The sequence below is a fragment of the Rana temporaria genome, chromosome 4, assembly GCF_905171775.1.
Source record: "Rana temporaria chromosome 4, aRanTem1.1, whole genome shotgun sequence".
NCBI classification, from domain to species: domain Eukaryota; kingdom Metazoa; phylum Chordata; class Amphibia; order Anura; family Ranidae; genus Rana; species Rana temporaria.
The window spans coordinates 339,031,477-339,056,666 of NC_053492.1; the positions used below are offsets into that span (position 1 = coordinate 339,031,477).

Genomic DNA, 25,190 nt, shown 5'->3' on the forward strand with positions numbered 1-25,190 from the left:
CCAATATGCAGCCTAAAGACCCAAGGTGTTTTTACAGTTCGGGACTGCGTCGCTTTAACAGACAATTGCGCGGTCGTGCGACGTGGCTCCCAAACAAAATTGGCGTCCTTTTTTCCACACAAATAGAGCTTTCTTTTGGTGGTATTTGATCACATCTGCGGTTTTTAGTTTTTGCGCTATAAACAAAAATAGAGCGACAATTTTGAAAAAAATGCAATATTTTTTACTTTTTGCTGTAATAAATATCCCCCAAAAACATATATAAAAACATTTTTTTTCCTCAGTTCAGGCCGGTACGTATTCTACCTATTTTTAGTAAAAAAAATCGCAATAAGCGTTTATCGATTGGTTTGCGCAAAATTTATAGTGTTTACAAAATAGGGGATAGTTTTATTGCATTTTTATTATTTTTTTTTTTTTACTACTAATGGCGGCGATCAGCAATTTTTTTCGTGACTGCGACATTATGGCGGACACTTTGGACAATTTTGACACATTTTTGGGACCATTGTCATTTTCACAGCAAAAAATGCATTTAAATTGCATTCTTTATTGTGAAAATGACAGTTGCAGTTTGGGAGTTAACCACAGGGGGCGCTGTAGGAGTTAGGGTGCACCTAGTATGTGTTTACAACTGTAGGGGGGTGTGGCTGTAGGAATGACGTCATCGATCGTGTCTTCCCTATAAAGGGAATGACGCGATCGATGCGCCGCCATAGTGAAGGACGGGGAAGCCGTGTTTACATACGGCTCTCCCCGTTCTTCAGCTCCGGGGAGCGATCGCGACGGAGCGGCTATAAACAAATAGCCGCGCCGTGGTCCCGGATCGCTCCCCGAGCGGACCCGACCTCCGCATGTAGCGGGGGGGGTCCCGATCGGACCCCCCACCCGCTAATAGGCGAGGACGTACATGTACGCCCATGTGCCTGTACGTGCCATATTGTGGACGTATATGTACATGCGGGGGTCGGGAACTGGTTAAACAAGACAAATTACAGAATAAAATGCACACTTATGCACGTAACACTATTTAACACTATTCACTGCGCAAAAAAAGAAAAGGTGAATTTTGTTTCGTTTTATTACGTTTACTTGTCTAAGGATTGAGAAGAAACAAAAAGTTGTTGCAGGACAATATTCATAAAAAGAAAGCCTTGTTTGTCCTTAATAAACAAAAACAAAAAAAACACATTTATGTATTACGTCAGGGGTCCTCAAACTACGGCCCGCGGGCCGTATCCGGCCCGCCAGTGTGATTTACCCGGCCCGTGGACTGAAACTAGTGACAGGGCAGTGGCGACAAAACTGACAGGCTCTGAGAAGGGACACAGGCAGAGCCGCAGCTGCGGGGGAATTCCACCCCTCCCCCTCCTTGAGCAGAGAATTCACCTGACAATGCCTGCTCCTATTGGCTACATTCAGAGCCAATAGCTGGGAAACTAGAGCATTATGGGAATTGTAGTTCTGGATACCAGCAGGCCCCATGATGATTCCCTGAGAGGAGTTCAGCCCCCAACATGCCGAGTGAGAGGGGGAATAGGAAGAGAGGAGAAGGAATGCCATGAGGCATTGAGGGAGACAGTGATTCTTTTATTACCCTCCAAGGTAAGAACTTACCTCCCATCTACCTGGCTGCTCCAACTCTGTTCTACCCTCCACCTGGCTGCTCCAACTCTGTTCTACCTTCCACCTGGCTGCTCCAACTCTGTTCTACCCTCCACCTGGCTGCTCCAACTCTGTTCTACCCTCCACCTGGCTGCTCCAACTCTATTCTACCCTCCACCTGGCTGCTCCCACTCTTTTCTACCCTCCACCTGGCTGCTCCAACTCTGTTCTACCCTCCACCTGGCTGCTCCAACTCTATTCTACCCTCCACCTGGCTGCTCCCACTCTTTTCTACCCTCCACCTGGCTGCTCCAACTCTATTCTACCCTCCACCTGGCTGCTCCCACTCTTTTCTACCCTCCACCTGGCTGCTCCAACTCTATTCTACCCTCCACCTGGCTGCTCCAACTCTGTTCTACCCTCCACCTGGCTGCTCCAACTCTGTTCTACCCTCCACCTGGCTGCTCCAACTCTGTTCTACCCTCCACCTGGCTGCTCCAACTCTGTTCTACCCTCCACCTGGCTGCTCCAACTCTGTTCTACCCTCCACCTGGCTGCTCCAACTCTGTTCTACCCTCCACCTGGCTGCTCCAACTCTGTTCTACCCTCCACCTGGCTGCTCCCACTCTGTTCTACCCTCCACCTGGCTGCTCCCACTCTTTTCTACCCTCCACCTGGCTGCTCCAACTCTGTTCTACCTTCCACCTGGCTGCTCCCACTCTGTTCTACCCTCCACCTGGCTGCTCCAACTCTGTTCTACCCTCCACCTGGCTGCTCCAACTCTGTTCTACCCTCCACCTGGCTGCTCCAACTCTGTTCTACCCTCCACCTGGCTGCTCCAACTCTGTTCTACCCTCCACCTGGCTGCTCCAACTCTGTTCTACCCTCCACCTGGCTGCTCCCACTCTTTTCTACCCTCCACCTGGCTGCTCCAACTCTGTTCTACCCTCCACCTGGCTGCTCCCACTCTGTTCTACCCTCCACCTGGCTGCTCCAACTCTATTCTACCCTCCACCTGGCTGCTCCAACTCTATTCTACCCTCCACCTGGCTGCTCCATCTCTATTCTACCCTCCACCTGGCTGCTCCATCTCTATTCTACCCTCCACCTGGCTGCTCCAACTCTATTCTACCCTCCACCTGGCTGCTCCAACTCTATTCTACCCTCCACCTGGCTGCTCCCACCCTGTCCTCCCCTCCACCTGGCTGCTCCCACTCTGTCCTACCCTCCACCTGACTGCTCCTTCTCTGTCCTATCCTCTCCCCTCCCTTTGTGTTGGGGGTCTGTGTGATGGGGAGTCTGTTATTAGGGGCTTTGTAATGGAGAGAAGTTTGTGTTGGGGGGCTTTGTGATGGGGGGACCTAGTACGGGGGGAATCTTTGATGGAGAGGATCTGTAATGGAGAGGAATCGGTGATGGGGGGGGGTTCCGTGATAAGGGAGGGGGTTCTGTGATGGGGGGATCTGTGATGGGGAGGGGTTCTGTGATGAGGGGAGTCTGTGAAATACTAATAAGTTTATGTTGATTAAAATTGTTCTTTATTTTAAATATTGTATTGTTTTTTTCTTGTTTTTTTTGTACTTCAAATAAGATGTGTGCATAGGTTCATATTTTTTTTTAAAACTATAGTCCGGCCCCCCATCAGTCTGAGGGACCGTGAACTGGCCCCCTGTTTAAAAAGTTTGAGGACCCCTGTATTACGTGGTTATCCTAAGTAAAATTGACACAGAATAAAACAGGCTCATAGCAGAAATTATTGCTTATTGCTCTAGTCCATAAGGGGTGAACAGGTGTGAGCGCTAAAGTGGATACCAAGCAGCCATCATATGATGGCTCGCTACACATACACAGTGTACCAAGCCAATCCAGCAGTTCTGTACTATGTGGTCTCTGTGATAGTCAATCACATTCTATTATTTACATTGTAGATCCCATTCCCCTTACAACAGAAAAGGGAGAGACATTTTAGTAAGTTGTAGATGGGAAATTAATGGATTTGTAGTAGCTGCTGATGTATCACTGACATTAGGATTTTTTTTTAAACCTTCTATGTCTCCTTGTCCTATACATCAGATCTCCAACCTTTCTGTTGGTGAACCCTATATAAGCCCTTCCCCCCCCCCCCCCCCTTATCATGCACATCTGGCACATTAATCCCTTAATTTCCACCCCACCCCATTGTACAGGACCTGTACAATTATGCATCTAGTACACTTATCAAAGTGAATAAATGTAGCGCTTTGGGTTTAAAGGCCTACTGAGGAAGGCCTGTGATTGTCCGATATGCGTCTAGAGGGAAGGAGCTGATAATGTGATGTCTAGCCAGGCACCGTGAGTGTGTAAGACGGCGGCGCTACTGTGGATATTTTACATGTGGTTTTAGTTTTTATCCTGTAAGCGCGATTTGTTTTTGGGGGCTTTAAATAATATTTGTATACAGAGAACACTATGGTCTCTCTATTTATCATTTACATGCCCTGAAATCCCTGGAATCTGGAGCAAAAGCTGAGAGGTTGTTTGTTTCCCTGGAAGCAAGTGTGCAGAGTTGCCAATAAGAAATAGCTGGATTACCTGCCATTGATTGTTTAACCACTACAATACCGGGCATTTTCACCCCCTTCCTGCCCAGGCCAATTTTCAGCTTTCAGCACTGTCATGCTTTGAATGAAAATTGCACGGTCGTGCGATGTGGCTCCCAAACATGTACAAGGGACACACCATCAGTCTCCTCTCTCCCTGACAGGACGTGGATCTCTGTGTTTACACACAGAGATCCACGTCCCTGGCTCTGTAAATGCCATTCGCAGGTACCTGGTGGACATTGTGGCCACCAGGCACGCGCAGGAAATTAGTAAACAGGACGTCCTCCCGGCAATTGAGTGTCACGCTGTAGAAGTCTTTTGTCTATCGCGTGGCTGCAAAGTGGTTAAAGGAGGAGATCGTGTGATTTCTGCCACTGAATATAAATCCTCTGCTTAGCCGCTTCAGGGGTAAAATTTTAATTTGGATATCATTGGCTGGCAAAAGTACATTTAGTTAAATGCTTTTGTGTCCCAGCTACTATATTTCCTGCAAAATACTCTGGTGGTTAAACCACCGAGTATTTTTCAAGTAAACTATTTTTAGTCACTTGCTGTTGCACAATAAGGTACCTAGAGTGAGGTTGAAATACCTGCATAGACCCAAAGATGTTGGGGATCTGGCTATGCCCAATCCAGCCTAACCCAGATTCCCCTATACGTATCTTGCTGTACACAATTGAGGTAGCTGAAATACCCAATGGGCTTGAGGCTGCAGCCTTTGCTAAATCAAATCACCTTCTACTTACAAACACGTATTCAAAAAACTTTAAATTTAAGTTGTGTGGACATCCATCATAGGAGCCAGCCCAGTAGGGGGACTTTGACAGTGGCCAGCGTTTCAGATGCAAGCTGTTTCACATTCCTCTCTGTGATCCATGTGCAGTGATAGTCTGCGCTGATGGGCACTGGCGAGGCGGTGCTGATAAAGTTGTGCAATTTCATGAAATAATTTACGAGGAAACGTTTAGGGGCGGAATCAGGGTAGGGGGGTCGGGTGAGGCAACTGGTGGCGAGTAACTATTAATGTCTGGCTAGCAGCTCAAAACTTAACATTCTGAGACCTGGTTATGTGTTGTGTGTGTATTTTATTGGTGGACTAGTGCATTTTGGGCAACGTAACTATTTAAAGTCAAATGCACCTGCCATGAATTCTGAATGATGTCAGAAGAAACTTAACCACTTGCCGACGGCTGGCCATCATATGACATCCTCGACTTTGTGGGGGTATATCTAAATGATACCTGAAGCTACAGGCATCATTCAGATATCAACTATTTCAGCCGGCGATTTCCTACACCTTAAAGAACGATCAGAGGCTAGTCAGCCACTTGATCATTCTTAGGGGCAGCCCACCCTCCCGCCGCCCTCCGGTGCTTCTACCGACTTACCTCTTCGATCTGCGAGTCGGAGAACGGATCCGCCGGATGTTCACCATAGATTTTTCCAGTGGACCAGATGGTCGCCGGAGTCTTTATGATCGTCGGAGGTTGGGCGCGATGTTATGACGTCGCGCCCTGCCTCTGCATTTCAAAAACGCGCCGCCTTGGCTGGGAAGATGATTTTTTCAATTAATTTTTTTACTATTTATTTCAGGCTTCCTAGCCTAGAGGCGAGATGTGGGGTCTTATTGAACCCATATCTCACTATATAGAGGACCGATCATGCCATATTCCTATTACAAGGGATGTTTACATTCCTTGTATTAGGAAGAAAGGCGATCAATTCTTTTCTTTTTTTTTTTTTTTTTTTTTTTTTTTTTTTTAAAAGGAGTGTCAACACTAAAAATATTTAAGTAAAATTAACAAAACTTTTTTTTTTTTTAAAGTCCCGCCCACATATGAAAACGCTGTTCAAACCACACATGTGAGATGTTGGGGCAAATGTCAGAGCCTCTCCTCCAACTCAAAACATGTATAGCTAGTAAAAAATAAATAAAGCGTCACCTATGGGGATTTTTAAGTACCGAAGTTTGGCGCTATTCCACGAGCGTGTGCAATTTTGAAGCGTGACATGTTAGGTATCCATTTATTTGGCGCAACTTCATCTTTCACAATATGAAAAAAAAATTGGCTAACTTTACCGTTTGTGTTTAAAGCATGAAACTTCAAACGTGTTTGAAAAATTGACTCTAGGGTCTCTGCTAAAAAAAAAAAAAAAAAAAAAAAACAATGATTGGGGGTTCTATGTAACTTTCTAGCAAAACAAATATGATTTTTACATGTAGGAGAGAAATGTCAGAATTGGCCTGGTTGGCAAGTGGTTAAACTGATGTCAAAACAGAATGTTTTTATCCATTAAAGCCTGTTGACTCACCGGTTCCATACAAGTACAACAATAACACAGAAAATTGTTGGATGTTTTCATCATACTTGCCTGTAAAATCCTTTTCTTGAAGTACATCATGGGAAACAGAGCAACCGTAATAATGACTATATGGGTTATATGCCACCTACTGGTGGATGGACACTGGCAGATAGTCAAACAGGAAGTCCTCCCCTATATAAACGCTCCTACACAGGAAGGACCTCAGTTATGTAGCAAAGCAATGAATATGCCCAAAAAGATGGGCGAGACCTCTGTCCAGTGATGTACTCCAAAAAAAGGATTTTATAGGCAAGTATGACGAAAAGTATGACAGAACAACCATAACTATATGGGATGTCTTAAAGCAATGCACTTGAGGGGAGGGAGACAATCACAGAAACTGCCACCCGAGAAGGGCTTCTGCCGCACAAAACATACTGAGGCTAAAGCAGTATACTCAGTGGCTTAGATATTCATCTGGTAAAATTCTGTGAATGTATTAAAAAACCATGTAGTGGCCTTAAAATCCTGAGCCACCAAATCCTGATGGGGGATGGCCCAAGATGACCCCCACACCCCTAGTAGTGAGCGCTTTTACCAAAAAAAAAGGGTCATTCTCACTGTCTGAAATACCTCCAGAGTATGCAGTGATCTTACCTCTGCCAACTGAGGACCAGAAAATAAGGCAAGACACTGTCAACGAGACACCGCTCTAGACAAAAAATGGAGGGGGAAGCATCACCTTAATGCAAGACCAAGAATGGCTCCTTGTATGAAAGCCGCCAACTCTGAGGCCTCGTACCCACCCCGATCGTGTGTGGGCCCCATAGGTCATTTAACCTTCAGTTAAAAAAAAGCCAACTTGCTTTAAAATTTAACCGATGGATTGCTAACCGATAGGTCAAAACCGATCGTTAGTACGCACAACCATCGGTTAAAAATCCACGCATACTCAGAATCAAGTCGACGCATGCTTGGAAGCGTTGAACTTCGTTTTTTTCAGCACGTCGTCGTGTTTTACATCACCGCGTTCTGACACAATCGTTTTTTTAACTGATGGTGTGTAGGCACAATGGACCATCAGTCAGCTTCATAGGTTAACCTATGACAACGGTCCTTCAGACCGTTGTCCTCTGGTTAACCTATCGTGTGTACGAGGCTTTACACTCTACCTAGTGAAGTGATAGCCACCAAAGAAGCCAACTTCCGAGATAAAGGTCAAACAGAATCTCACGATTGGTTCAAAAAGTGGCCTCCGCAAAGACAAAGAAGATCAAATCCATAATCCAGAGCAAGGCGTACTGGCCAAAAGCTCCAAGATATTTATGGGCAGTATACTCTCCTGTGGAGACCAAGTCCAGTGAAGTGTAGCCATCTTCAAATTAAATAGAGAATCTGGCATCAGTGGTTATTATCTTCCAACACAGTGGAACCTTGGATTGTGAGTAACACGGTTACTGAGCGTTTCGCAATACGAGCACTGTATCTTAAAAAAATCCTAACTCTGTTTGCGAGCGTTGTCTCGCAAAACGAGCGGGATTCAGGCTAAAGCGGTGTTGTGCAGTTTTGCGTTTGGCCCGGGGGGGGGGGGGGGCCGGAGCAGAACTGCGCCGTTCGGAAATGCACACAAAGGCCCGAGGACAGCTGGACTGACCTCGGCAAGGCTCAGGAACGGAGTCTTTCCAAGGTTTGTCGAAGTCAGCCGAGGTGTCCTCGGGCCTTTCCGGCAGGCTCTGCGGCGCCCCCCCCTCACCTCTGGTCGCATGCAGTATTGCATGACATTGAAGTCAATGCGAAACTAATTATTTTCGTTTCCATCGACTTTAATTGGGAAACTCGCTTTGATATGTGAGTACTTTGGATTATGAGCATTCTCCTGGAATGGATTATGCTTGTAATCCAAGGTTCCACTGTACCTGAAAAGAAGAATTCAGCCTTTCTACATTCCAAACCATTAACCACCAATCTTTAGCTGCGCAACACTCCGGGAAATTCAATGCCTGGATCTTCAAGTTCCAGACAGAGAGAATGATTCTCTACCAAGACCTGGAGTAGGACTGTACATAAGGAATGTGCTTTGACCTGGCTACAGCTTCCTTCTGCAAAATGTATCGAAAGAAAATATTGGACCAACTGCTTCCTGAGCAAAGGTTATTGAAGTATACCAAGATTGACACCCCCTGCATCTTTTGCAAGTCTAGCACCGGAACTATGAGCATTGCAAACCTCAGAAGCGGTGGCCAGCCCAAAGGATGGTCACAAAAAAGAAAACAGACGACTTTCCAAATCTTTGAGGTTTGAAAAAACCCGGCACATGAAGCTGGATGAATGTTGGTCTACTACTATACAACCCAGTAGGTATGAAAGTATGCAGGTACCCAGGTACGCAAACTAGCAGGTATACAAGTATTCTTGCCATTCATGCATCTACATATGCAGCTCAAGGCAATAAGCACATATGTATGTATCCCTAGACAAATAAGCACATATGTATGTAGTCCTAGGCAAATAAGCACATACAGTATCTCACAAAAATGAGTACACCCCTCACATTTTGCAAACATTTTATTATATCTTTTCATGTGACAACATTGAAGAAATTACACTTTGCTACAATGTAAAGTAGTGAGTGTACAGCTTGTATAATAGTGTGAATTTGTTGTCCCCTCAAAATAACTCAACACACAGTGATTAATGTCTAAAGCGCTGGCAACAAAAGTGAGTACACCCCTAAGTGAAAATGACCAAATTGAGCCAAAAGTGTCAATATTTTATCTGGCCACCATTATTTTCCAGCACTGCCTTCTTGGGCGTGCAGTTCACCAGAGCTTCACAGGTTGCCACTGGAGTCCTCTTCCACTCCGACATCACGGAGCTGGTGGATGTTCGAGACCTTTCACTCCTCCACCTTCCGTTTAAGGATGCACCACAGATGCTCAATATGGTTTAAGTCTGGAGACATGCTTGGCCAGTCCATACACCTTTTTTTACCATTAGCTTCTTTAGCAAGGCAGTGGTCATATTGGAAGTGTGTTTGGGGTCATTATGTTGAAATACTGCCCTGCGGCACCAGTCCCCAAAGGGAGGGGGGGGGGGTAATGCTCGGCTTCAGTATGTCACAGTACATGTTGGCATTCATGTTCATGGCAGTGAACTGTAGCTCAGTGCCGGCAGCACTTATGTAGTCCCAGATTATGACACTCCCACTATCATGCTTGACTGTAGGCAAGACAATTGTTTTTGTACTCCTTGCCTGGTTGCCGCCACACACGCTTGACACCATCTGAATCAAATACGTTTATCTTGGTCTCATCGCATCACAGGACATGGTTCCAGTAATCCATGTCCTTAGTCTACTTGTCTTCAGCAAACTATTTGCGGGCTTTCTTGTGCATCATCTTTAGAAGAGGCTTCCTTCTGGGATGACAGACATGCAGACCAATTAGATGCAGTGTGCAGCGTATGGTCTGAGCACTGACAGGCTGAGCCCCCACCCCTTCAACCTCTGCAGCAATACTGGCAGCACTCATACATCTATTTCCCACAGCCAACCGCTGGATATTTGGTCGACCTGGACGAGGCCTGTTCTGAGTGGAAACTGTCCTGTTAAACCACTGTATGGTCTTGGCTACCCTGCTGCAGCTCCGTTTCAGGGTCTTAGCAATCTTCTTATAGCCTAGGCCGTCTTTATTTAGAGCAACAATTCTTTTTTTCAGATCCTGAGAGAGTTCTTTGCCATGAGGTGCCATGTTGAACTTCCAGTGACCAGTATGAGAGAGGGAGAGCGATAACACCAAATTGAAGACACCTGGTCCCCATTCACACCTGAGACCTTGTAACACTAACACGTCACATGACACCGGGGAGGGAAAATGGCTAATTGGGCCCAATTTGGACATTTTCACTTAGACGTGTACTCACTTTTGATGCCAATGGTTTAGTTATTAATAACTGCGTGTTGAGTTATTTTGGAGGGGAAAGCAGATATGTACAGACTGTACACTCACTACTTTTCATTGTAGAAAAGTGTAATTTCTTCCGTGTTGTCACTTGAAAAAGATATACTGTAATAAAATATTTACATAAATGTGAGGGGTGTACTTTTGTGAGATTCTGTATGTATACAGTTTAATGTAAATAAGCCCATATATATGCAGTGTGATGCAACTAAGCAAATATGTATGCAGTTCATATGAAAACATGGCAACCTGCGTTTAAGCAATATGCATTTATGGAGGCATGCGTTTATGGAAGCATGTAGGTATGTGCTTATGCAAATATGTGTTTAGGGCAAAAAAATACAAAAGCGCGTGTCCATGCAAACATGCACTTACCCAATACATGCATTCAAGGAATAAGCAAGCATACGTTTATAAAATGTGTTTATGCAAACATGCATCCACGCAAACATGTATATATCTATGCAACATGCATACACACTTCTATACAAAACATATGCTTATAAAACCTGCGTCTACGCAACATATCCATGCAAAACATTCTAACGCGGCAAGCCTTGGGGGGGGTGCATGCTGGGCGGATGGTTGTCGCCCGCTTGTCGGGCACCATGGGGTGGACGGGCCGCTCTGCAAACATGTGCCTATGCAAGCTTGTATTTAAGCAAGCGTCTATGCAAGCAAGCATTATGAAACATGTATACTATCCTGCACCTGCTCAACTGCAGCTGGGACTATACTAGTTATGGTCAGGATCAGCCAAGTATATTAGGCATCCAATGCAGCCTCTATGCTGCTTCAACAGCCTAAGGCCACTTCCACACCCGTGCAATCCATACTGCGACTTGGGACTGCAAAGTCGCCTGACAAGTCGTATCCCATGATTTCCAATGAGCACCCTTCAGATCTGTGAGTCTTCAAGTCGCAGCAACTTCAAGGCAGCCTCTGCATTGTTCTTAAGTCGAATATGTTCGTAAGTCGGAACAGCATGCCCAGAATGGCAGATACGTCATTTTCCGATGTTCCGTTGACGAAAAGGTTCCGTCTAATGTGCCCGCCTTTTTGACTCACGTAGGAGTCGTTCGCAAGTCAGATGTTCGCAACTCGGGGACTCCCTGTACTCTGTCATATGAGCAGACTACAGAAGGCAACTTTCTCTCACCGATTTCCTGCTGTCACTGAAGCAGCAGACTAGCTGGGGGTGCTGCAGCTGCCTGTCTGTCAGAGCAGACCACAAAACACACCTCCATTAATGCACCACTGCTGACGCTCATTATCAGATAATAATGCTAATATAAACTGTTCTTCCAGCACAGCCCCTTTACAGACAAAACATACCCATATATTTGAAGTATAAAACATACATACTGTTAAAAAAAAAAAAAAAAAAAACAGAATCAAGTAAATACTAACAATATATTACCAGGATAATCTTGCTGTACATAGCAACACTAACCTAGGACTGTAGACTCTCCAGTGCTTCTTGCCTTCCAGCTGAACTATAAAGGCTTCAATGTCATCATAATGTGGTGCAAAACCCTGAGTGCCAGGAGGGGTCAGATACCTGGACCAAGAAATAAGAAAAGCCAAACTGGCATATTAAGAAATATAATTTGTAACTTTGTGCATTATACTTTTGAATATCACACAGATATACTGCTGAGTAACAATACGAAAAACATACTGAAGTTGTTTCTTTGAAAAGCACTTATGCACATTTAGAGAGACAGGCAAAATCTAATTTCACAGGAGTGACAGGCTTTTCAGGACAATAGCCAATATCGGGTGACAATATTCTGTACATTTTGAAAAATCAACACAACTTTCTACACAAATCTGGTATAACCCGAACATGTTAATGATTATTAAAATGTTAATCAGCAAGGGCTCATTCTTTACACCATACCTGCATGAAAACTGATGGGAAAACCACACAGATTTCACTTGCAGAGACATCAGTTTCACATCAGTTTTCATGCATATTAGTTATGTGCCCTATATTCACCACAAATGTTGATGTCATGTCATGTCAGTTTTTTTTCCTGTGCAAAAAACTGCATACAAGTTGCACATATCTGCGCAGAAAAAAAATCTGCATGTTGTGGTGTGAACAGGGCACATAGAGAAGAGTAGAGAACCATGTTTTTTTTTTGTTCCCTTTAAGAACGTGTGCAGAAAAACTGACATCTTTGTCTGCACAATGGTGTGAACGAGGCCTAAAAGCAATCAAATGGGAAAAATAAAGTGCTTGAAATATAATAACTTATCTCAGAACATAGAAAAATGGCATACCTATAAACTGCAATGCACTGGACTGATATAAAATGTAATTGAAATCACTACCGCAATGCAAAAAAATAGACACTACACTTTCTTCAATACTCCCAGTTAAAGGGTCACTAAAGGAAAACAATTTTTTTGTTGAAATGATGGTTTACAGGGTATAGAGACATAAAAGTTAACTGATTTCTTTTAAAAATGATTACAAATAGATAAAAAGCAATCATATAATGTGTCTGCAGGTTAGTTTCACTTTTAAACTGGTTTCATGTTCCTGTGAACTAGATAGACACAGAACAAAAACAAACAAATCCAGGGCAGTGTTCTGTTTTTAAAATGAATCTGATTGGTTCTGTTAAGTTTTAGACACACAGTAATGACAGCTTAGACCATCGTGAAAAGCTCCCAGTACTGTGGTTATAAGGAAACAGACAACCAGGAAGTGTGGAGATCACAGCAGAATTACAGCAACTTCAAATCAAAAACGAACAATAAGGACATGAAACCAGTACTGCAGTAAGGTAAAGGAAGCCATTTAGCAAAAAAAAAAATTCCTTTAGTGATCCTTTAAGTAGAGCAATATTATAGTGCAGAAAGCATAACATTTCAGCATGTTCACCTGTTAAACAGCTTCTGTTCTTTTCATAAATTGCTGCCACTTCACTAAAAACACGCTCACTTGATACAGAGGAAAGAGAACAGAGGTATTTTCTAGCATGAGAGGCAAGTCTTTTGTAGCGTGCCTAATTTTCTTTCCACCACTGAAGAGGATAACCACTTCTTCTGTCAATTACTGGTTCCTTCAAAATAGGGATGAAGTTCATCAGCCAGGCTAATTATTGATGCAGATTCAGACGACTCCTCCGCATGAGGCCCCAATAAAACGCTGAATATGGCAGCAATTCAACCACGATGAAGATTCTCTTCAGCCCATTGTCTTTGACGTTTGTATGTTTTTGAAGCATCCTGCTCTTCCAGAATAGCAACATGCTCTTCCTGACTTGACCTTTCTGCAGGAACCTCCTGCACCTCTTGTTGAATATCTTCTGTCAGCCATTGTTTTGCCTTGGTCAATACATCAGAGGAGAAAGCACAATTTTTGTATTGAGTATCCAAAAAGACATGCCAGCACATTTTTATTCTCTTCATGTGTCTCAAAGCGTTTTGTGAGGCTGTCCCTCGTGACCTGCCTGAATGTTCTCATGCCACGTGTGTTGGGTCCTTCATTCTCTTGAAGAAGCATTTCAGCACTCTCACACATGGGGATGACAGATGACACAGATGGGTCACAATGACTCACCTCTAGTGTCACTTCCTCTATGGGGAGGAGGGTCTCAATGACACTGGCTACAATGTTCCTCTGATCAGCAGTAGGACAAGAATATCCTCAATGGATGCCAAGAGCTTTCTTCTGTTCCAGCATTCTTTGCAGCATGTAAAGTGTTGAGTTCCATTGTGTTGCAACAGCTTGAATCAAGTTGTTTTTGGGTAGGCCAAGGTCTTCCTGAATGCACCTCAGTCGCTGCTTGGCAGCACCTCTTCAGCATGCCAATTATATCAATCAAAGCTCTCTGGCTTGACAGACCATCATTTACCACAAGTTGCAGGGTGTGTGCCATGCAACTGAGGTCTGACACTTCAGTAAGCCTCATTCCTTTCATCATGTTTGCGCCACTGTCTTGAAGCACAAGCATCACTCAGTCTTTGTTTAATCCCCAGTCTCAGTGGCAGCTGGTGCTCAAATTTTTTTGGGGGGGAGCAAACAAACGGAAAAAAAAAAACCCATCAAGCGCAGCCACTGTACCCATAAATTGCCACCACTGTGCCAAACGCAGCTACTGTACCCATCAATTGCTGCCAGTGTGCCCATCAATTGCCGCCAGTGTGCCCCATCAATTGCCGCCAGTGTGCCCCCCGCCCGGCACTTACCTATCTCTGTGATGTCTTCTACGCTCCGAGTCCTCCATGTCTTCTCCCATACTCGGCTATGATTGGACACCTGATAGGCTTCCCTAACACAACACTGTAAACAGCGAACGCACAGCATTGCGTCCGCTTTTTACCAATTTGGAAGCCTATTAGAGCCGATGGCTCTAATCGTGACGCCTATTAGAGCCGACAGCTCTACTCAGGTGCTTCCAAAAACACCCCCGCTGCTGTAATTCAGATGCCCGGCCCCCAACAAGGGGCCGGACACCTGAATAGGGGGCGGCAGCAGCGACAATAGATAGATTTATGCAATGTATGAATCCATCCATTGGTGATAGAGCAGTGCAGGAGAGAGGGGGAGGGCGTTCCTGCGCCCTTTATGGACGCACCGCCACTGCCCAGTCTGTAAGCATGCCTAGAAACACAGTGTGGGATTTTTGCATCACTTGAAGTGGCATGCAAGACTCATCAGTGACTGTTGGTTCTCACCAGCAATCAGTTGTGAATGAGAGTGACTTGGCAGCAATCTTAGGTTGCAGCATAGTCTTTCCTTTCTCAACAACCTTTTGGTGAATCTTTACCAGCATTTCGGTTTGGTAATACTTTTCACTCTTCAGTGTGTTCCTTGGCTTAGCTATGGACATCAACCGCTTAAATCCAGAGTCGGACACTATTGTAAATGGCTGGTTATCAGTAACCATCATCTCCGATTGCTCTGTCAAGCAGTTGGGATCTTGCATCCAAATTAAGGCACTTAGCTTTTTTTCTGAAATATATCCGATTGTTGTCTGGGATAGTGAGGTTTCACTTTGTTATTCAGTTTGTTTTCACGGTGCTGCATTTTATAATTCAACATGATGAACTCTTAGATGGGCCCAAAGATTTGACGTATTTTTGTTTGTGCATGTGTTGCACACTGCTGCTTTTCCTGGGGATGGTTGAGACGAGAAATAGTCCCAGACCACATTTTTTCTCTCGGCATCCATGTGCATTGAAGATTGAAAGAGTTTACAGAGAAGGGTTAAAACTGTCTGGCACCATGCACCCTGCTGTGTGTGGCTGGCACCCTGCTGTGGATGGGTGGGTGTTTGGCACCCTGCTGTGGGTGGGCTGAGTGAGTGGCTGCCTGGCATCCTGCTGTGGGTGGCAGGCTGGCACTGTCCTCTCTGGGTTAGTTCTGCCGTTAAAATTGATGTCCGATGGAAAAAAAAAAATATTAAAAGCCAGCAGCTACTAATACTGCAGCTGCTGACTTTTAATATCAGCACACTTACCTGTCCTGGAGTCAATCGATCGCTCGTCACTCTGCTGCCCCCCCCCCCCCCCCCGCAATCCTCTGTGAGGGAACCAGGAAGTGAAGTGCTCCGGCTTCACTGGCCGGTTCCCTAAGGTGCATGTGCGAGTCGCGATGCGCAGTGCTGACTTGCTTCCGCTGTGTTCTGGGAGCCGAGTGTTCCCAGAACACAACGGGGGGAGGTGACGTCCTGCCCGCAGTCTACCCGCAGACTGTGTGGCCGGAAGTGGGTGCAAATACCTGTCTTTAGATAGGTATCTGCACCCCCCTCCCTCTAAAAGGTGTCAAATGTGACACCGGAGGGGGGGAGGGTTCCGATCAGCGGGAGTTCCACTTTAGGGTGGAGCTCCGCTTTAAGTGGCATTCACTGTCCAAGGCGAGGGAGGCAGCGGCCTTTACCCTAACCGGGTAAACCTAAGTCAGAGCATTTGCAGGCCTCTGCGCACTGGGCCTGCAGCCTCTTTTTGGTCTTTCCCCAGGGACATCACTCCTCCTGCACACAGACTAGTCCTTTCCCAGTGAGATCCTACCTCCAAGCCCCCTTACATTGTTCCCTCCCCTGTATGAGCATTAACCCACCAGTGACAATTCTGCAGCGTATCTGCATTATTCTCTCAGCGCTCACCCACCACAGAAGCACTAACCCCTCAGTGACCTGTATGTGATCGCTTTAAGAACACATTCATCAGATCCCCCAGTGATGAATCATCAGTGTGTGCGTGTAAGTGAGCAAGCGAGCAAATTAGACCCTCGGAGATCTGTCTCCTGCATAGCCCTGCTGCATTAACTCGTCAGGATCCATTCTGCATGTGACAACCCCAGCTCAGCTACCATGCTGCTACTCTTTAATTAGTTTGAGTCTCACACTGGCTCAGAAGCAAACTTACAACCTATTACTTACATGCCCTCTGTGCAAGGATTTCAATTCTAAGAGTGTTTTCTCTCCTTTTAGTAAGAATGATATGCTAGACCGGGGATATGCAATTAGCGGACCTCCAGCTGTTGCAGAACTACAATTCCCATGAGGCATAGCAAGACTCTGACAGCCACAAGCATGACACCAGAGTCAGAAGCATGATGGGACTTGTAGTTTTGTAACAGCTGGAGGTCCGCTAATTGCATATCCCTGTGCTAGACTATGCCGGTGTGTTTTTCCTATTTATTTTTTAATAAACGAACAAGCACACAAAGACTTCACAGCTACAAATAAAATAAAAAAAATACAAAAATACACTTCTAAAACTTCAAAAAGGTGTTTACAGGAAGAACCCGGATAGAACAAGAGAGTTCTTTCGTGTCAGTACTAGACCAATGGCATCACATATAGAAAAAGCTCATTATGGCATGGAGTCGTCCAATCAGCTTATCGGTAGCAACAAAATAGATATTAACCACTTCCTTACTGTGCACTTAAACCCCCTTCCTGCCCAGACCAATTTTCAGCGCTGACGCATTTTGAATGACAATTGCACGGTCATACAACACTGTACCCAAATTATATTTTTATCATTTTTTTCCCACAAACAGAGCTCTCTTTTGGTGGTATTTGATCACCTCTGCGGTTTTTATTTTTTTGCGCTATAAACCAAAAAAAGACAGAAATAAAAAAATAAAAAAAACACAATATATTTTTTTACTTTTTGTTATAATAATATCCCAATTTATTTTTTTAAATATATATTTTTTTCTCAGTTTAGGCCGATACGTATTCTTCTACATATTTTTGGTAAAAAAAAAGTATATATAATAAAAAAAAATCACAATAAGCGTATATTGATTGGTTTGTGCAAAAGTTATAGCGCCTACAAAATAGGGGATAGATTTTAGAATTTTTTACTAGTAATGGCGGCGATCTGCGATTTTTGTCAGGCCTGCGATATTTTGGCGGATATATCGGACACTTTTGACACTATTTCGGGACCATTGACATTTATACAGCGAACAGTGCTATAAATATGCACCGATTACTGTATAAATGTGACTGTCAGGGAAGGGGTTAACAATGGGGGGGGGGGGTTGAATGTATTCCCTGGAAATGATTCTTACTGTGGGGGGAGACCGATCTGTGTCCCTATGTACAAAGGACACAGCATCGGTCTCCTCTCTCCCTGACAGGACGTGGAGCTCTGTGTTTACACACAGAGCTTCACGTCCTGCCTCTAATTGCCGATAGCGAGTACTTGGCGGACATCGCGGCCGCCAGGCACGCGCATCAGCATTGCGGCCGCCAGGCACGTGCACCGGCATCACGTGACACGGCGGGCACAGTTTTTCCCCGCTGCGCTCCCTCGGCAGCACGCAGGGGGATTGTAAACAGCAGGACGTCCAGAGACTTCTACCTGCCAGTTAAAAAGCCGCGCTGTGGACGTCTTTCATCTATAGCATGGTTCTCAAGTGGTTAAAAAAAAAAACATACATACTATTTATTGTACACTAAATAACAACGATCCAAAAAACAAATGGGATAAGAAGTTCATAATGCTCATTAGTCAATATTATTCAAAATAATCAATCTTTCTTTGCTTTTAGGTTTATTTTTTTATATTTATATATACATTCCGGAAGACGTTTTATGAAACATTTTACAGTGTGTGTGTAGCGGCTCACGACTGGACAGTCAATTCCAGCAGCTGGATGACGAGAGAGAAAAGCACAGCCTATAGCAGAGCATGATTTGTCTATAGCAAACTGCCATATTTATAGTCAATGCCTTCTCCATTTTGTGTTCCAGTGTGGAAAGCATGGAACTTCTTGTTTTGAGCCAGTAACAGTAACTGCACACTACCTTTAAACAGCATCTTATGCCACCAAATTAGCTTCTGACAAAGTGGTTACTGTATATACGACCGGTGTGAAAAAATCTGTCGATGCCCTGGGTACCTTATTGAAGAATTATATGGGAATAGACTCCCCAGGATTTAATTATTTTGCCTGTCCTTTTTCACCTTTTTTGTAATGCCAGAACTTTATTGTCTTTATAGTATGCAAGTTTGCATTTGTGAGAATGTTCACAGTATACAGGTAGTTTGTGTGAATTTTATAAATATTTGTGTGTGATTATTTTTGTAGCCATTGGGCCCCTTTCACACTGGGTCGGGAAGTGCAGTGGCGGTATAGTGCGGCGGTATTCGGGCCGCTAGCGGTACAGTTTTAACCCCTGTTAGCGGCCGAGAAAGAGCCAATACCGCCGGCAATGCGCCTCTGCAGAGGTGCATTGCTGGCGGTATAGCCGTGGTTTCCCATTGCTTTCAATGGGAAGGAGCGGTAATCACACCGCCCCAAAGATACTGCTAACAGGACTTTTGCAGCACTCCTGCTAGCACACCGCTCTTTCACACTGGAGAAACAGCAGCCGCTGTTTAGGGTCGGTTTGCAGGCGATATTTTTAGCGCAATAGCGCCTGCAAACCTCCACAGTGTGAAAGGTGCCTTACTTTGCATAATTTTTATAAACACTGGTTATACTCAGATAGGTGCTCCTGTTGGGGGGGGGGGGGCTGAGAGAGAGAGAGAGAGAGAGAGAGAGATCAGGAACAGCTATCTCTCTACTCCCAGCCTGTCCATCCCCCTGACACTTTGATCACCCCTAGTGTTAACCCCTTCCCTGCCAGTGCCATTTTAACAGTAATCAGTGCATTTTTGCACCGATCACTGTACTGGTGTCACTGGTCACCAAAAAGTGTAAATTAAGATCAGATTTAACCGCCGCAATCCCGCTAAAAATCGCTGATCCCCGCCATTACAAATAAAAACAATAACAAATAAAAAAATATTATATATATATATATATTTATTTATTATACACTGTACGCTTATTGTTTTTTTTTTTTACCAAAAATATGTAGAAGAATACGTATTGGCCTAAACTGTTTTTTTTTTATTGGTTATGTATTATAGGAAAAAAGTAAAAGAACTCATTAGCAGTGTCTAAATCCCTCTATAGATGAAAATGAATAAGTCAAATGAGTGGTTGATTTTTTTTTTTTATCAGGATTAATGAGACCCAAGATTCAATCAAAACAGCCACAATTCAGTCTGCTCCAAACATAAAAAATTACATACGTGTTTGCCCCAACCATGCTTCCAAAGAGCTCCTGGAGGATAGATAAGACATTCCATACTGTGACAGAGAACGCCTGGGGATTTAATAACCTCAAAGAGCAGCCATTCTGTGCAATAAAGAACACAAAATCAAATACAAATAACATACATAACATCTTTTAAGCTTATGAGCAGTACCCTATTTTTATTTACAGTTGTGCTCATCAGTTTACATACCCTGGCAGAATGTATGATTTCTAGGCCATTTTTCAGAGAATATGAATGCAACACAAAAACGTTTCCTTTCACTCATGAAGTGTTTGGCTGAAGCCATTTATTATGAACTGTATTTACTCTTTTTTAGCCGGTTCCCGAGGAGCCGCTGCAGTTATAATGCAGCAGGATGGCTCCCCTGGTCCTGCCATCATAGCTGTACGTCGGCTCTTTAAGGCGCTGTAAGAGGCACACGCGCACCCCCATAGCGTGTCCCCATATCATTGATCTTAATTTCCTAAAGTAGTCCTGGAGTACGGTTATTGGGATCATTTGCAGAATATAAGGAACAGAAAGTGCAGCGCTAAACTCAATTGATCTGTGAAAATGATGGGGTAACATGATCAGTACCCCATACTGCTTTTTATTATAATTTTCACTTAATTTTATCCATTTATTTTTAAATAAAGCCTTCACGGGTTTATTTTTGATCTGCACCATTGGGAGCATTTCTTTTTTGTTTTCATATATCCACACATGCTGTGCTGATTTATGAGCCTGGCTAATTCACCATTGGCCTTATCCATTCGGGGCCCTGTTCCTGAAGAGAGGTATCTGACCAGATTGGTTCCACCATCCAAGCCGGAGTGACCATCTCTACAGAGCCATCCGCACAGAGCCCAGGGTCCGCTGAGACCACCATGCTTTATCTGACTTGCTGTTAAGATTAACATGCAAGTCCACCACAGCTGGTAAGAGTACCCATTTTCTTTACATGATCATTTGAAGATTACTACAGACAAGCCATGACCATTGTCTTCATTCATCTGAATTGACATCATTTGTGAAGTGTTTCATTCATTTATTGGGAAGCATACCTATGAACTATCCACATTGTTCACTGCACCTGTGTAGTGTTTTCACTCACCTGTTTGGAAGCACACCTATGGACTTTATGCAGTACTGCCCCCATGCAGTGTGATTTTTTCTTTCACAATACCCCACAGTTCTTTTGTATATCCCCCTGGGATTTCACTTTTGCATGTCATGTGATTTTGGCAGCATTTTCACAGATCAATTGAGTTTAGCGCTGCACTTTTTGTTCCTTATTTGCTTTTGACTTTGTTTGTTTGTGTGCTAGCTGCTATATTGTTTCCTTTTTGTTTGTTAGCTAGCGCAGTTGTTTCCCCCACATTTCTATTTGGAGAATATAAGTCAGCCTTGGTAGTATATTCATTTTTACAGCATTAATTCTTTCTATCCATGAGAGGGGCTTATGTCTCAAATTCTCCAAGTGTTCTTTAATTTTGTTGAGCACTGGTATATAATTGGCCTTGAACATATTCCCTAATGATGCAGGCAATTTTATTCCCATATACCCCAGTCCCTCCTTACACCTTGCGAAAGGAAATTTTAGTTGGCTCCCCAGCTGTTCCTCCCTTGATGTAGTAATATTCAGAATCTCCGATTTAGACATTTATTTTAAAGTTAGTCAATTTTGCATACCTGGTCAGCTCATCTAATATAACTGGAATTGTTATTCTAGTATTGGACTTGTAGAAAAGCAGATCGTCTGCATATGCCGCTACTTTAAACTCCATCTCCCCTACTTTTACTCCTCCAATGTCCGGGTTTTTATGGATCAACGCCAACAGGCGTTCCAATGCTAATACAAACAGCATTGGCGACAGGGGACACCCCTTTTTTTTTCTTATTAAATAAGTCCAAAGGGGGAGATAAGTTCCTGTTTACTCTAACTTTGGCCGTTGGGTGGAAGTTATATATCCATTTCTTAATTTTTACCCCAATACCCAGATGTCTTAAATGTTCCAAACATGAAGCCCCAGTCTACCCTGTTGAAGGCCTTTTCGGCATCAATCAACAGGAGTGCGACTGGGCACTTCCTCCCCTCTACTTTATGGATCAGACAAAGTGACTTCAGGCCATTATCTTTTCCCTCTCTCCCCAATACAAACCCTACTTGATCACTATTTACCCAACTTGGTATTAGGGGCTTTAGTCTTTTCGCTATTACTTTGGCAAAGATCTTTATATCTGTATTTAACAGGGATATTGGGCGGTAAACTCGCTGGGACTGTTGGATCCTTCCCTTCTTTTAAGATGAGGGTTATATAGGCCAATAGTGATTTCTTCCGCAGGGTCTCTCCTTCTGCCAGGGCATTAAGATATTCACATAATTTAGGGATCAGAAACTTTTGAAATCTCACAATATAAAATTGAGTAACCGTCAGGTCCCAGAGACTTTCCAAGGGCCATAATGTCATACTTCTTCTGGGGTAATTGGGACTTTGAGTTGCTCCAATTCCTCCCTAGGCACTGAGGGAAGGTCCAGACCTCTCAGGTACTCATAGATTTCTCCCTCCCTGCATACCTCCTGAACAAAATGTTTTTGTGTTGGTATTCATATTCTGTGAAAAATGGCCACAAAATCATAAATTCTGCCAGGGTATGTAAACTTATGAGCACAACTGTATATGTTTAACATTTTAAGGTTTCTGGCTTTTTTTGTGTACCCAAAGATTACTTCAAATACCAAAAACATTATATACTGTATATTTTCGGAAAACAGACACTGGAGAATAATATTTTAGTAACTGCAATTTTTTATGTCACACAATACTGGTGCAACCGTTTATTAAAATCATCTTTTTAGTAAACATAAATAAAAAAATTGAATGTAAAAATAGATGCCAAATATGTCAAGCATTAAAATTGTGTGAGCACATGAAATGGCTACCAACTATAGAACCCAAAACTACCCCATACTCTAGGTGATGCTTTAAAAGCTTATACAGGTCAACAGCTTAGATTCAACCATGAATGTGGAAGGGATCAGTTTGAATCACTTAGACTGGGCAGACAAATGGCTAAAGAATTATAAAAACAGGAGGATTTTGTATAAACGCATTTAACCACATCCCACCCGGCCTATAGCAAAATGACAGCCAGGCAGTGGTTTCATTATCCTGACTGGGCATCATATGACGTCCCGCAGAAAAAGCTGCTTGTGCGGCGGCGATCGGTAGCGAGTTGTGTCACTCTGACAAACCGCATTTCCGATCTCGGTAAGGAGCCTATGGCGTAGACTCTTTACCATCTGATTGCGTCTAAATTTGTTGCCAATTTGCTTGATAAATATCCTACAGAGAATGTAAAATAGCGACCTCCAGGAACTGCAGCAGTTTTAACAATCTGGTCCAATGCAGTATATCCACCTTGTGTATCTGTTTGGTTTACTATTTACATTTTTACTGAGCCCCAAAAGTACAGTTATTGCTGTACACCTTACTTAAACATCAGTGAAAATGGTAAAACGTGATAAATAAAGAGAGTGAATCCCCCAATTGAGACACAGACAGCAACAAAAGCCCTGAAAGGCGTTCCAATTCCTCTCCACTCTATTCAAAACTAAAAAAAAAGTGTTTTTGACATTAGTTATACTAAAAAATTTCAAATGGAGTGTACCAGCAAATTTCAATCAAAGTAGATTTAAAGCGGAGGTTGCGCCGGATTTTTTTTTTTTTTTTAAAAAGCCAGCAGCTACAAATACTGCAGCTGCTGACTTTTAAAAAAAAATGGACACTTATCTGTCCAGCAATCTCTCGTCCCTCGGCTGAACCCGCCGCCATCCTTGGTTAGGGAATCGGGAAGTGAAGCGTTGCGGCTTCACTGCCCGGTTCCCTACTGCGCACTGTCACTGGTCCCTGCTCTCTCCGGGTTCAGTGTGTTTCCGGAAAGACAGGGGGGCTGCGGGTTGAGGCATGTCTGCCGCAGTCCCGTATTCCCGGAAGTGTCTTAGACAGGTATCTGCACCCCCCTGCCCCCTGAAAGGTGCCAAATGTGACACCGGAAGGGGGAAGAGGGTTATGAAAAAGCGTAAGCTCCATTTTTGGGTGGAGCGCCGCTTTAAATGTTCCATATAAAAAAAAAAAAAAAAAGGTTTCTGGCTGTGAAATAAATGTGTTCTATTTTATTGCAGGGTTCACAGGGGAGCATCCACAGGTGAACACACCTAATGACTCCTTTCATTCCCCTACATCTCTGCTTATCCATATACTGTAGATCAGTGGTCATCAACCCTTTCCTCAGGGCCCACTAACAGGCCAGGTTTTATGTATTACCTTGGGGAGATGCAGACTAGAATACTGCAATCACTGAGGAGCAAATTATATCAGCTGTGATGTATTTCAGTTATCTTGCAAACCTGGCCTGTTAGTGGGCTCTGAGGACAGGGTTGATGACCACTGCTGTAGATCAATGGAGGAAACCCTGTGTTGCAACTTGAATTTTACAATGGATTTAGAGGCAGCACACACAGCCACCGGTAAGGTGAATATGTCTGGCAGCAGGTCAATAGTGATCGATAACAGGGAAGTGAATAAATACCCTGGTGATGTCATTAGTTAAGAGGGGGGAATATTTTTCAAATGTTACAAGACGTAAATATGACAAGATCTGGATAGTCATTGGATCTAAAAAGAGAAATCAGAGTTTTGGGTGACCCCTACTGATGCAAGAGGAAAGGACGATACGGAAGTTGTAGGTGACACTGAAGGACCAATTAGACAGGAAGGAAAAGAACCAGGAAAGGAGCAGCGGGTGGTGACTTTTTTTGAAAGCTTCAGAAGCATCCGATAGTATGATTAAAAGAAAGGGGGGTGAATGGCAAATTATGCTTGTGCCACATCCAGTATATATGAGAAAAGAAAAAGGGGGTTCCCCTGGGTGGACTTTTAAAGCACTGATATTATTAATTCCAAATATACGGGATACTGAAGTAAAAAAAAATTGTTTTTATTCACAATTATACATATTTATCAAAAAAATGAAATATTGAATTAAAATATTCCAAAGATTGTCACCATATAGGTAAATACATGAAAACCTTCTTTACATCCGACGCTTTTCGGGGTAACCTTTTTCAGGGGTGTGTAGAAGGACAATTAGTTCTCGGCGCCGGCGACCG

The 25,190-nt window shown here is 43.7% G+C and overlaps 1 protein-coding gene across 1 annotated transcript in view; it reads right to left on the minus strand.

The window, feature by feature from the left end:
• The window catches only part of RIOX1 (ribosomal oxygenase 1), a 178,822-nt gene that overhangs the window by 131,272 nt on the left and 22,360 nt on the right, over window positions 1-25,190 (minus strand). The window contains exons 6-7 of the mRNA XM_040350758.1: window positions 20,012-20,118; window positions 11,904-12,011 (exon numbers count right to left, since the gene is read on the minus strand). Of these exons, the coding sequence (XP_040206692.1) occupies window positions 11,904-12,011; window positions 20,012-20,118 (215 nt within the window). The remainder of the gene's footprint in view (window positions 1-11,903; window positions 12,012-20,011; window positions 20,119-25,190) is intronic.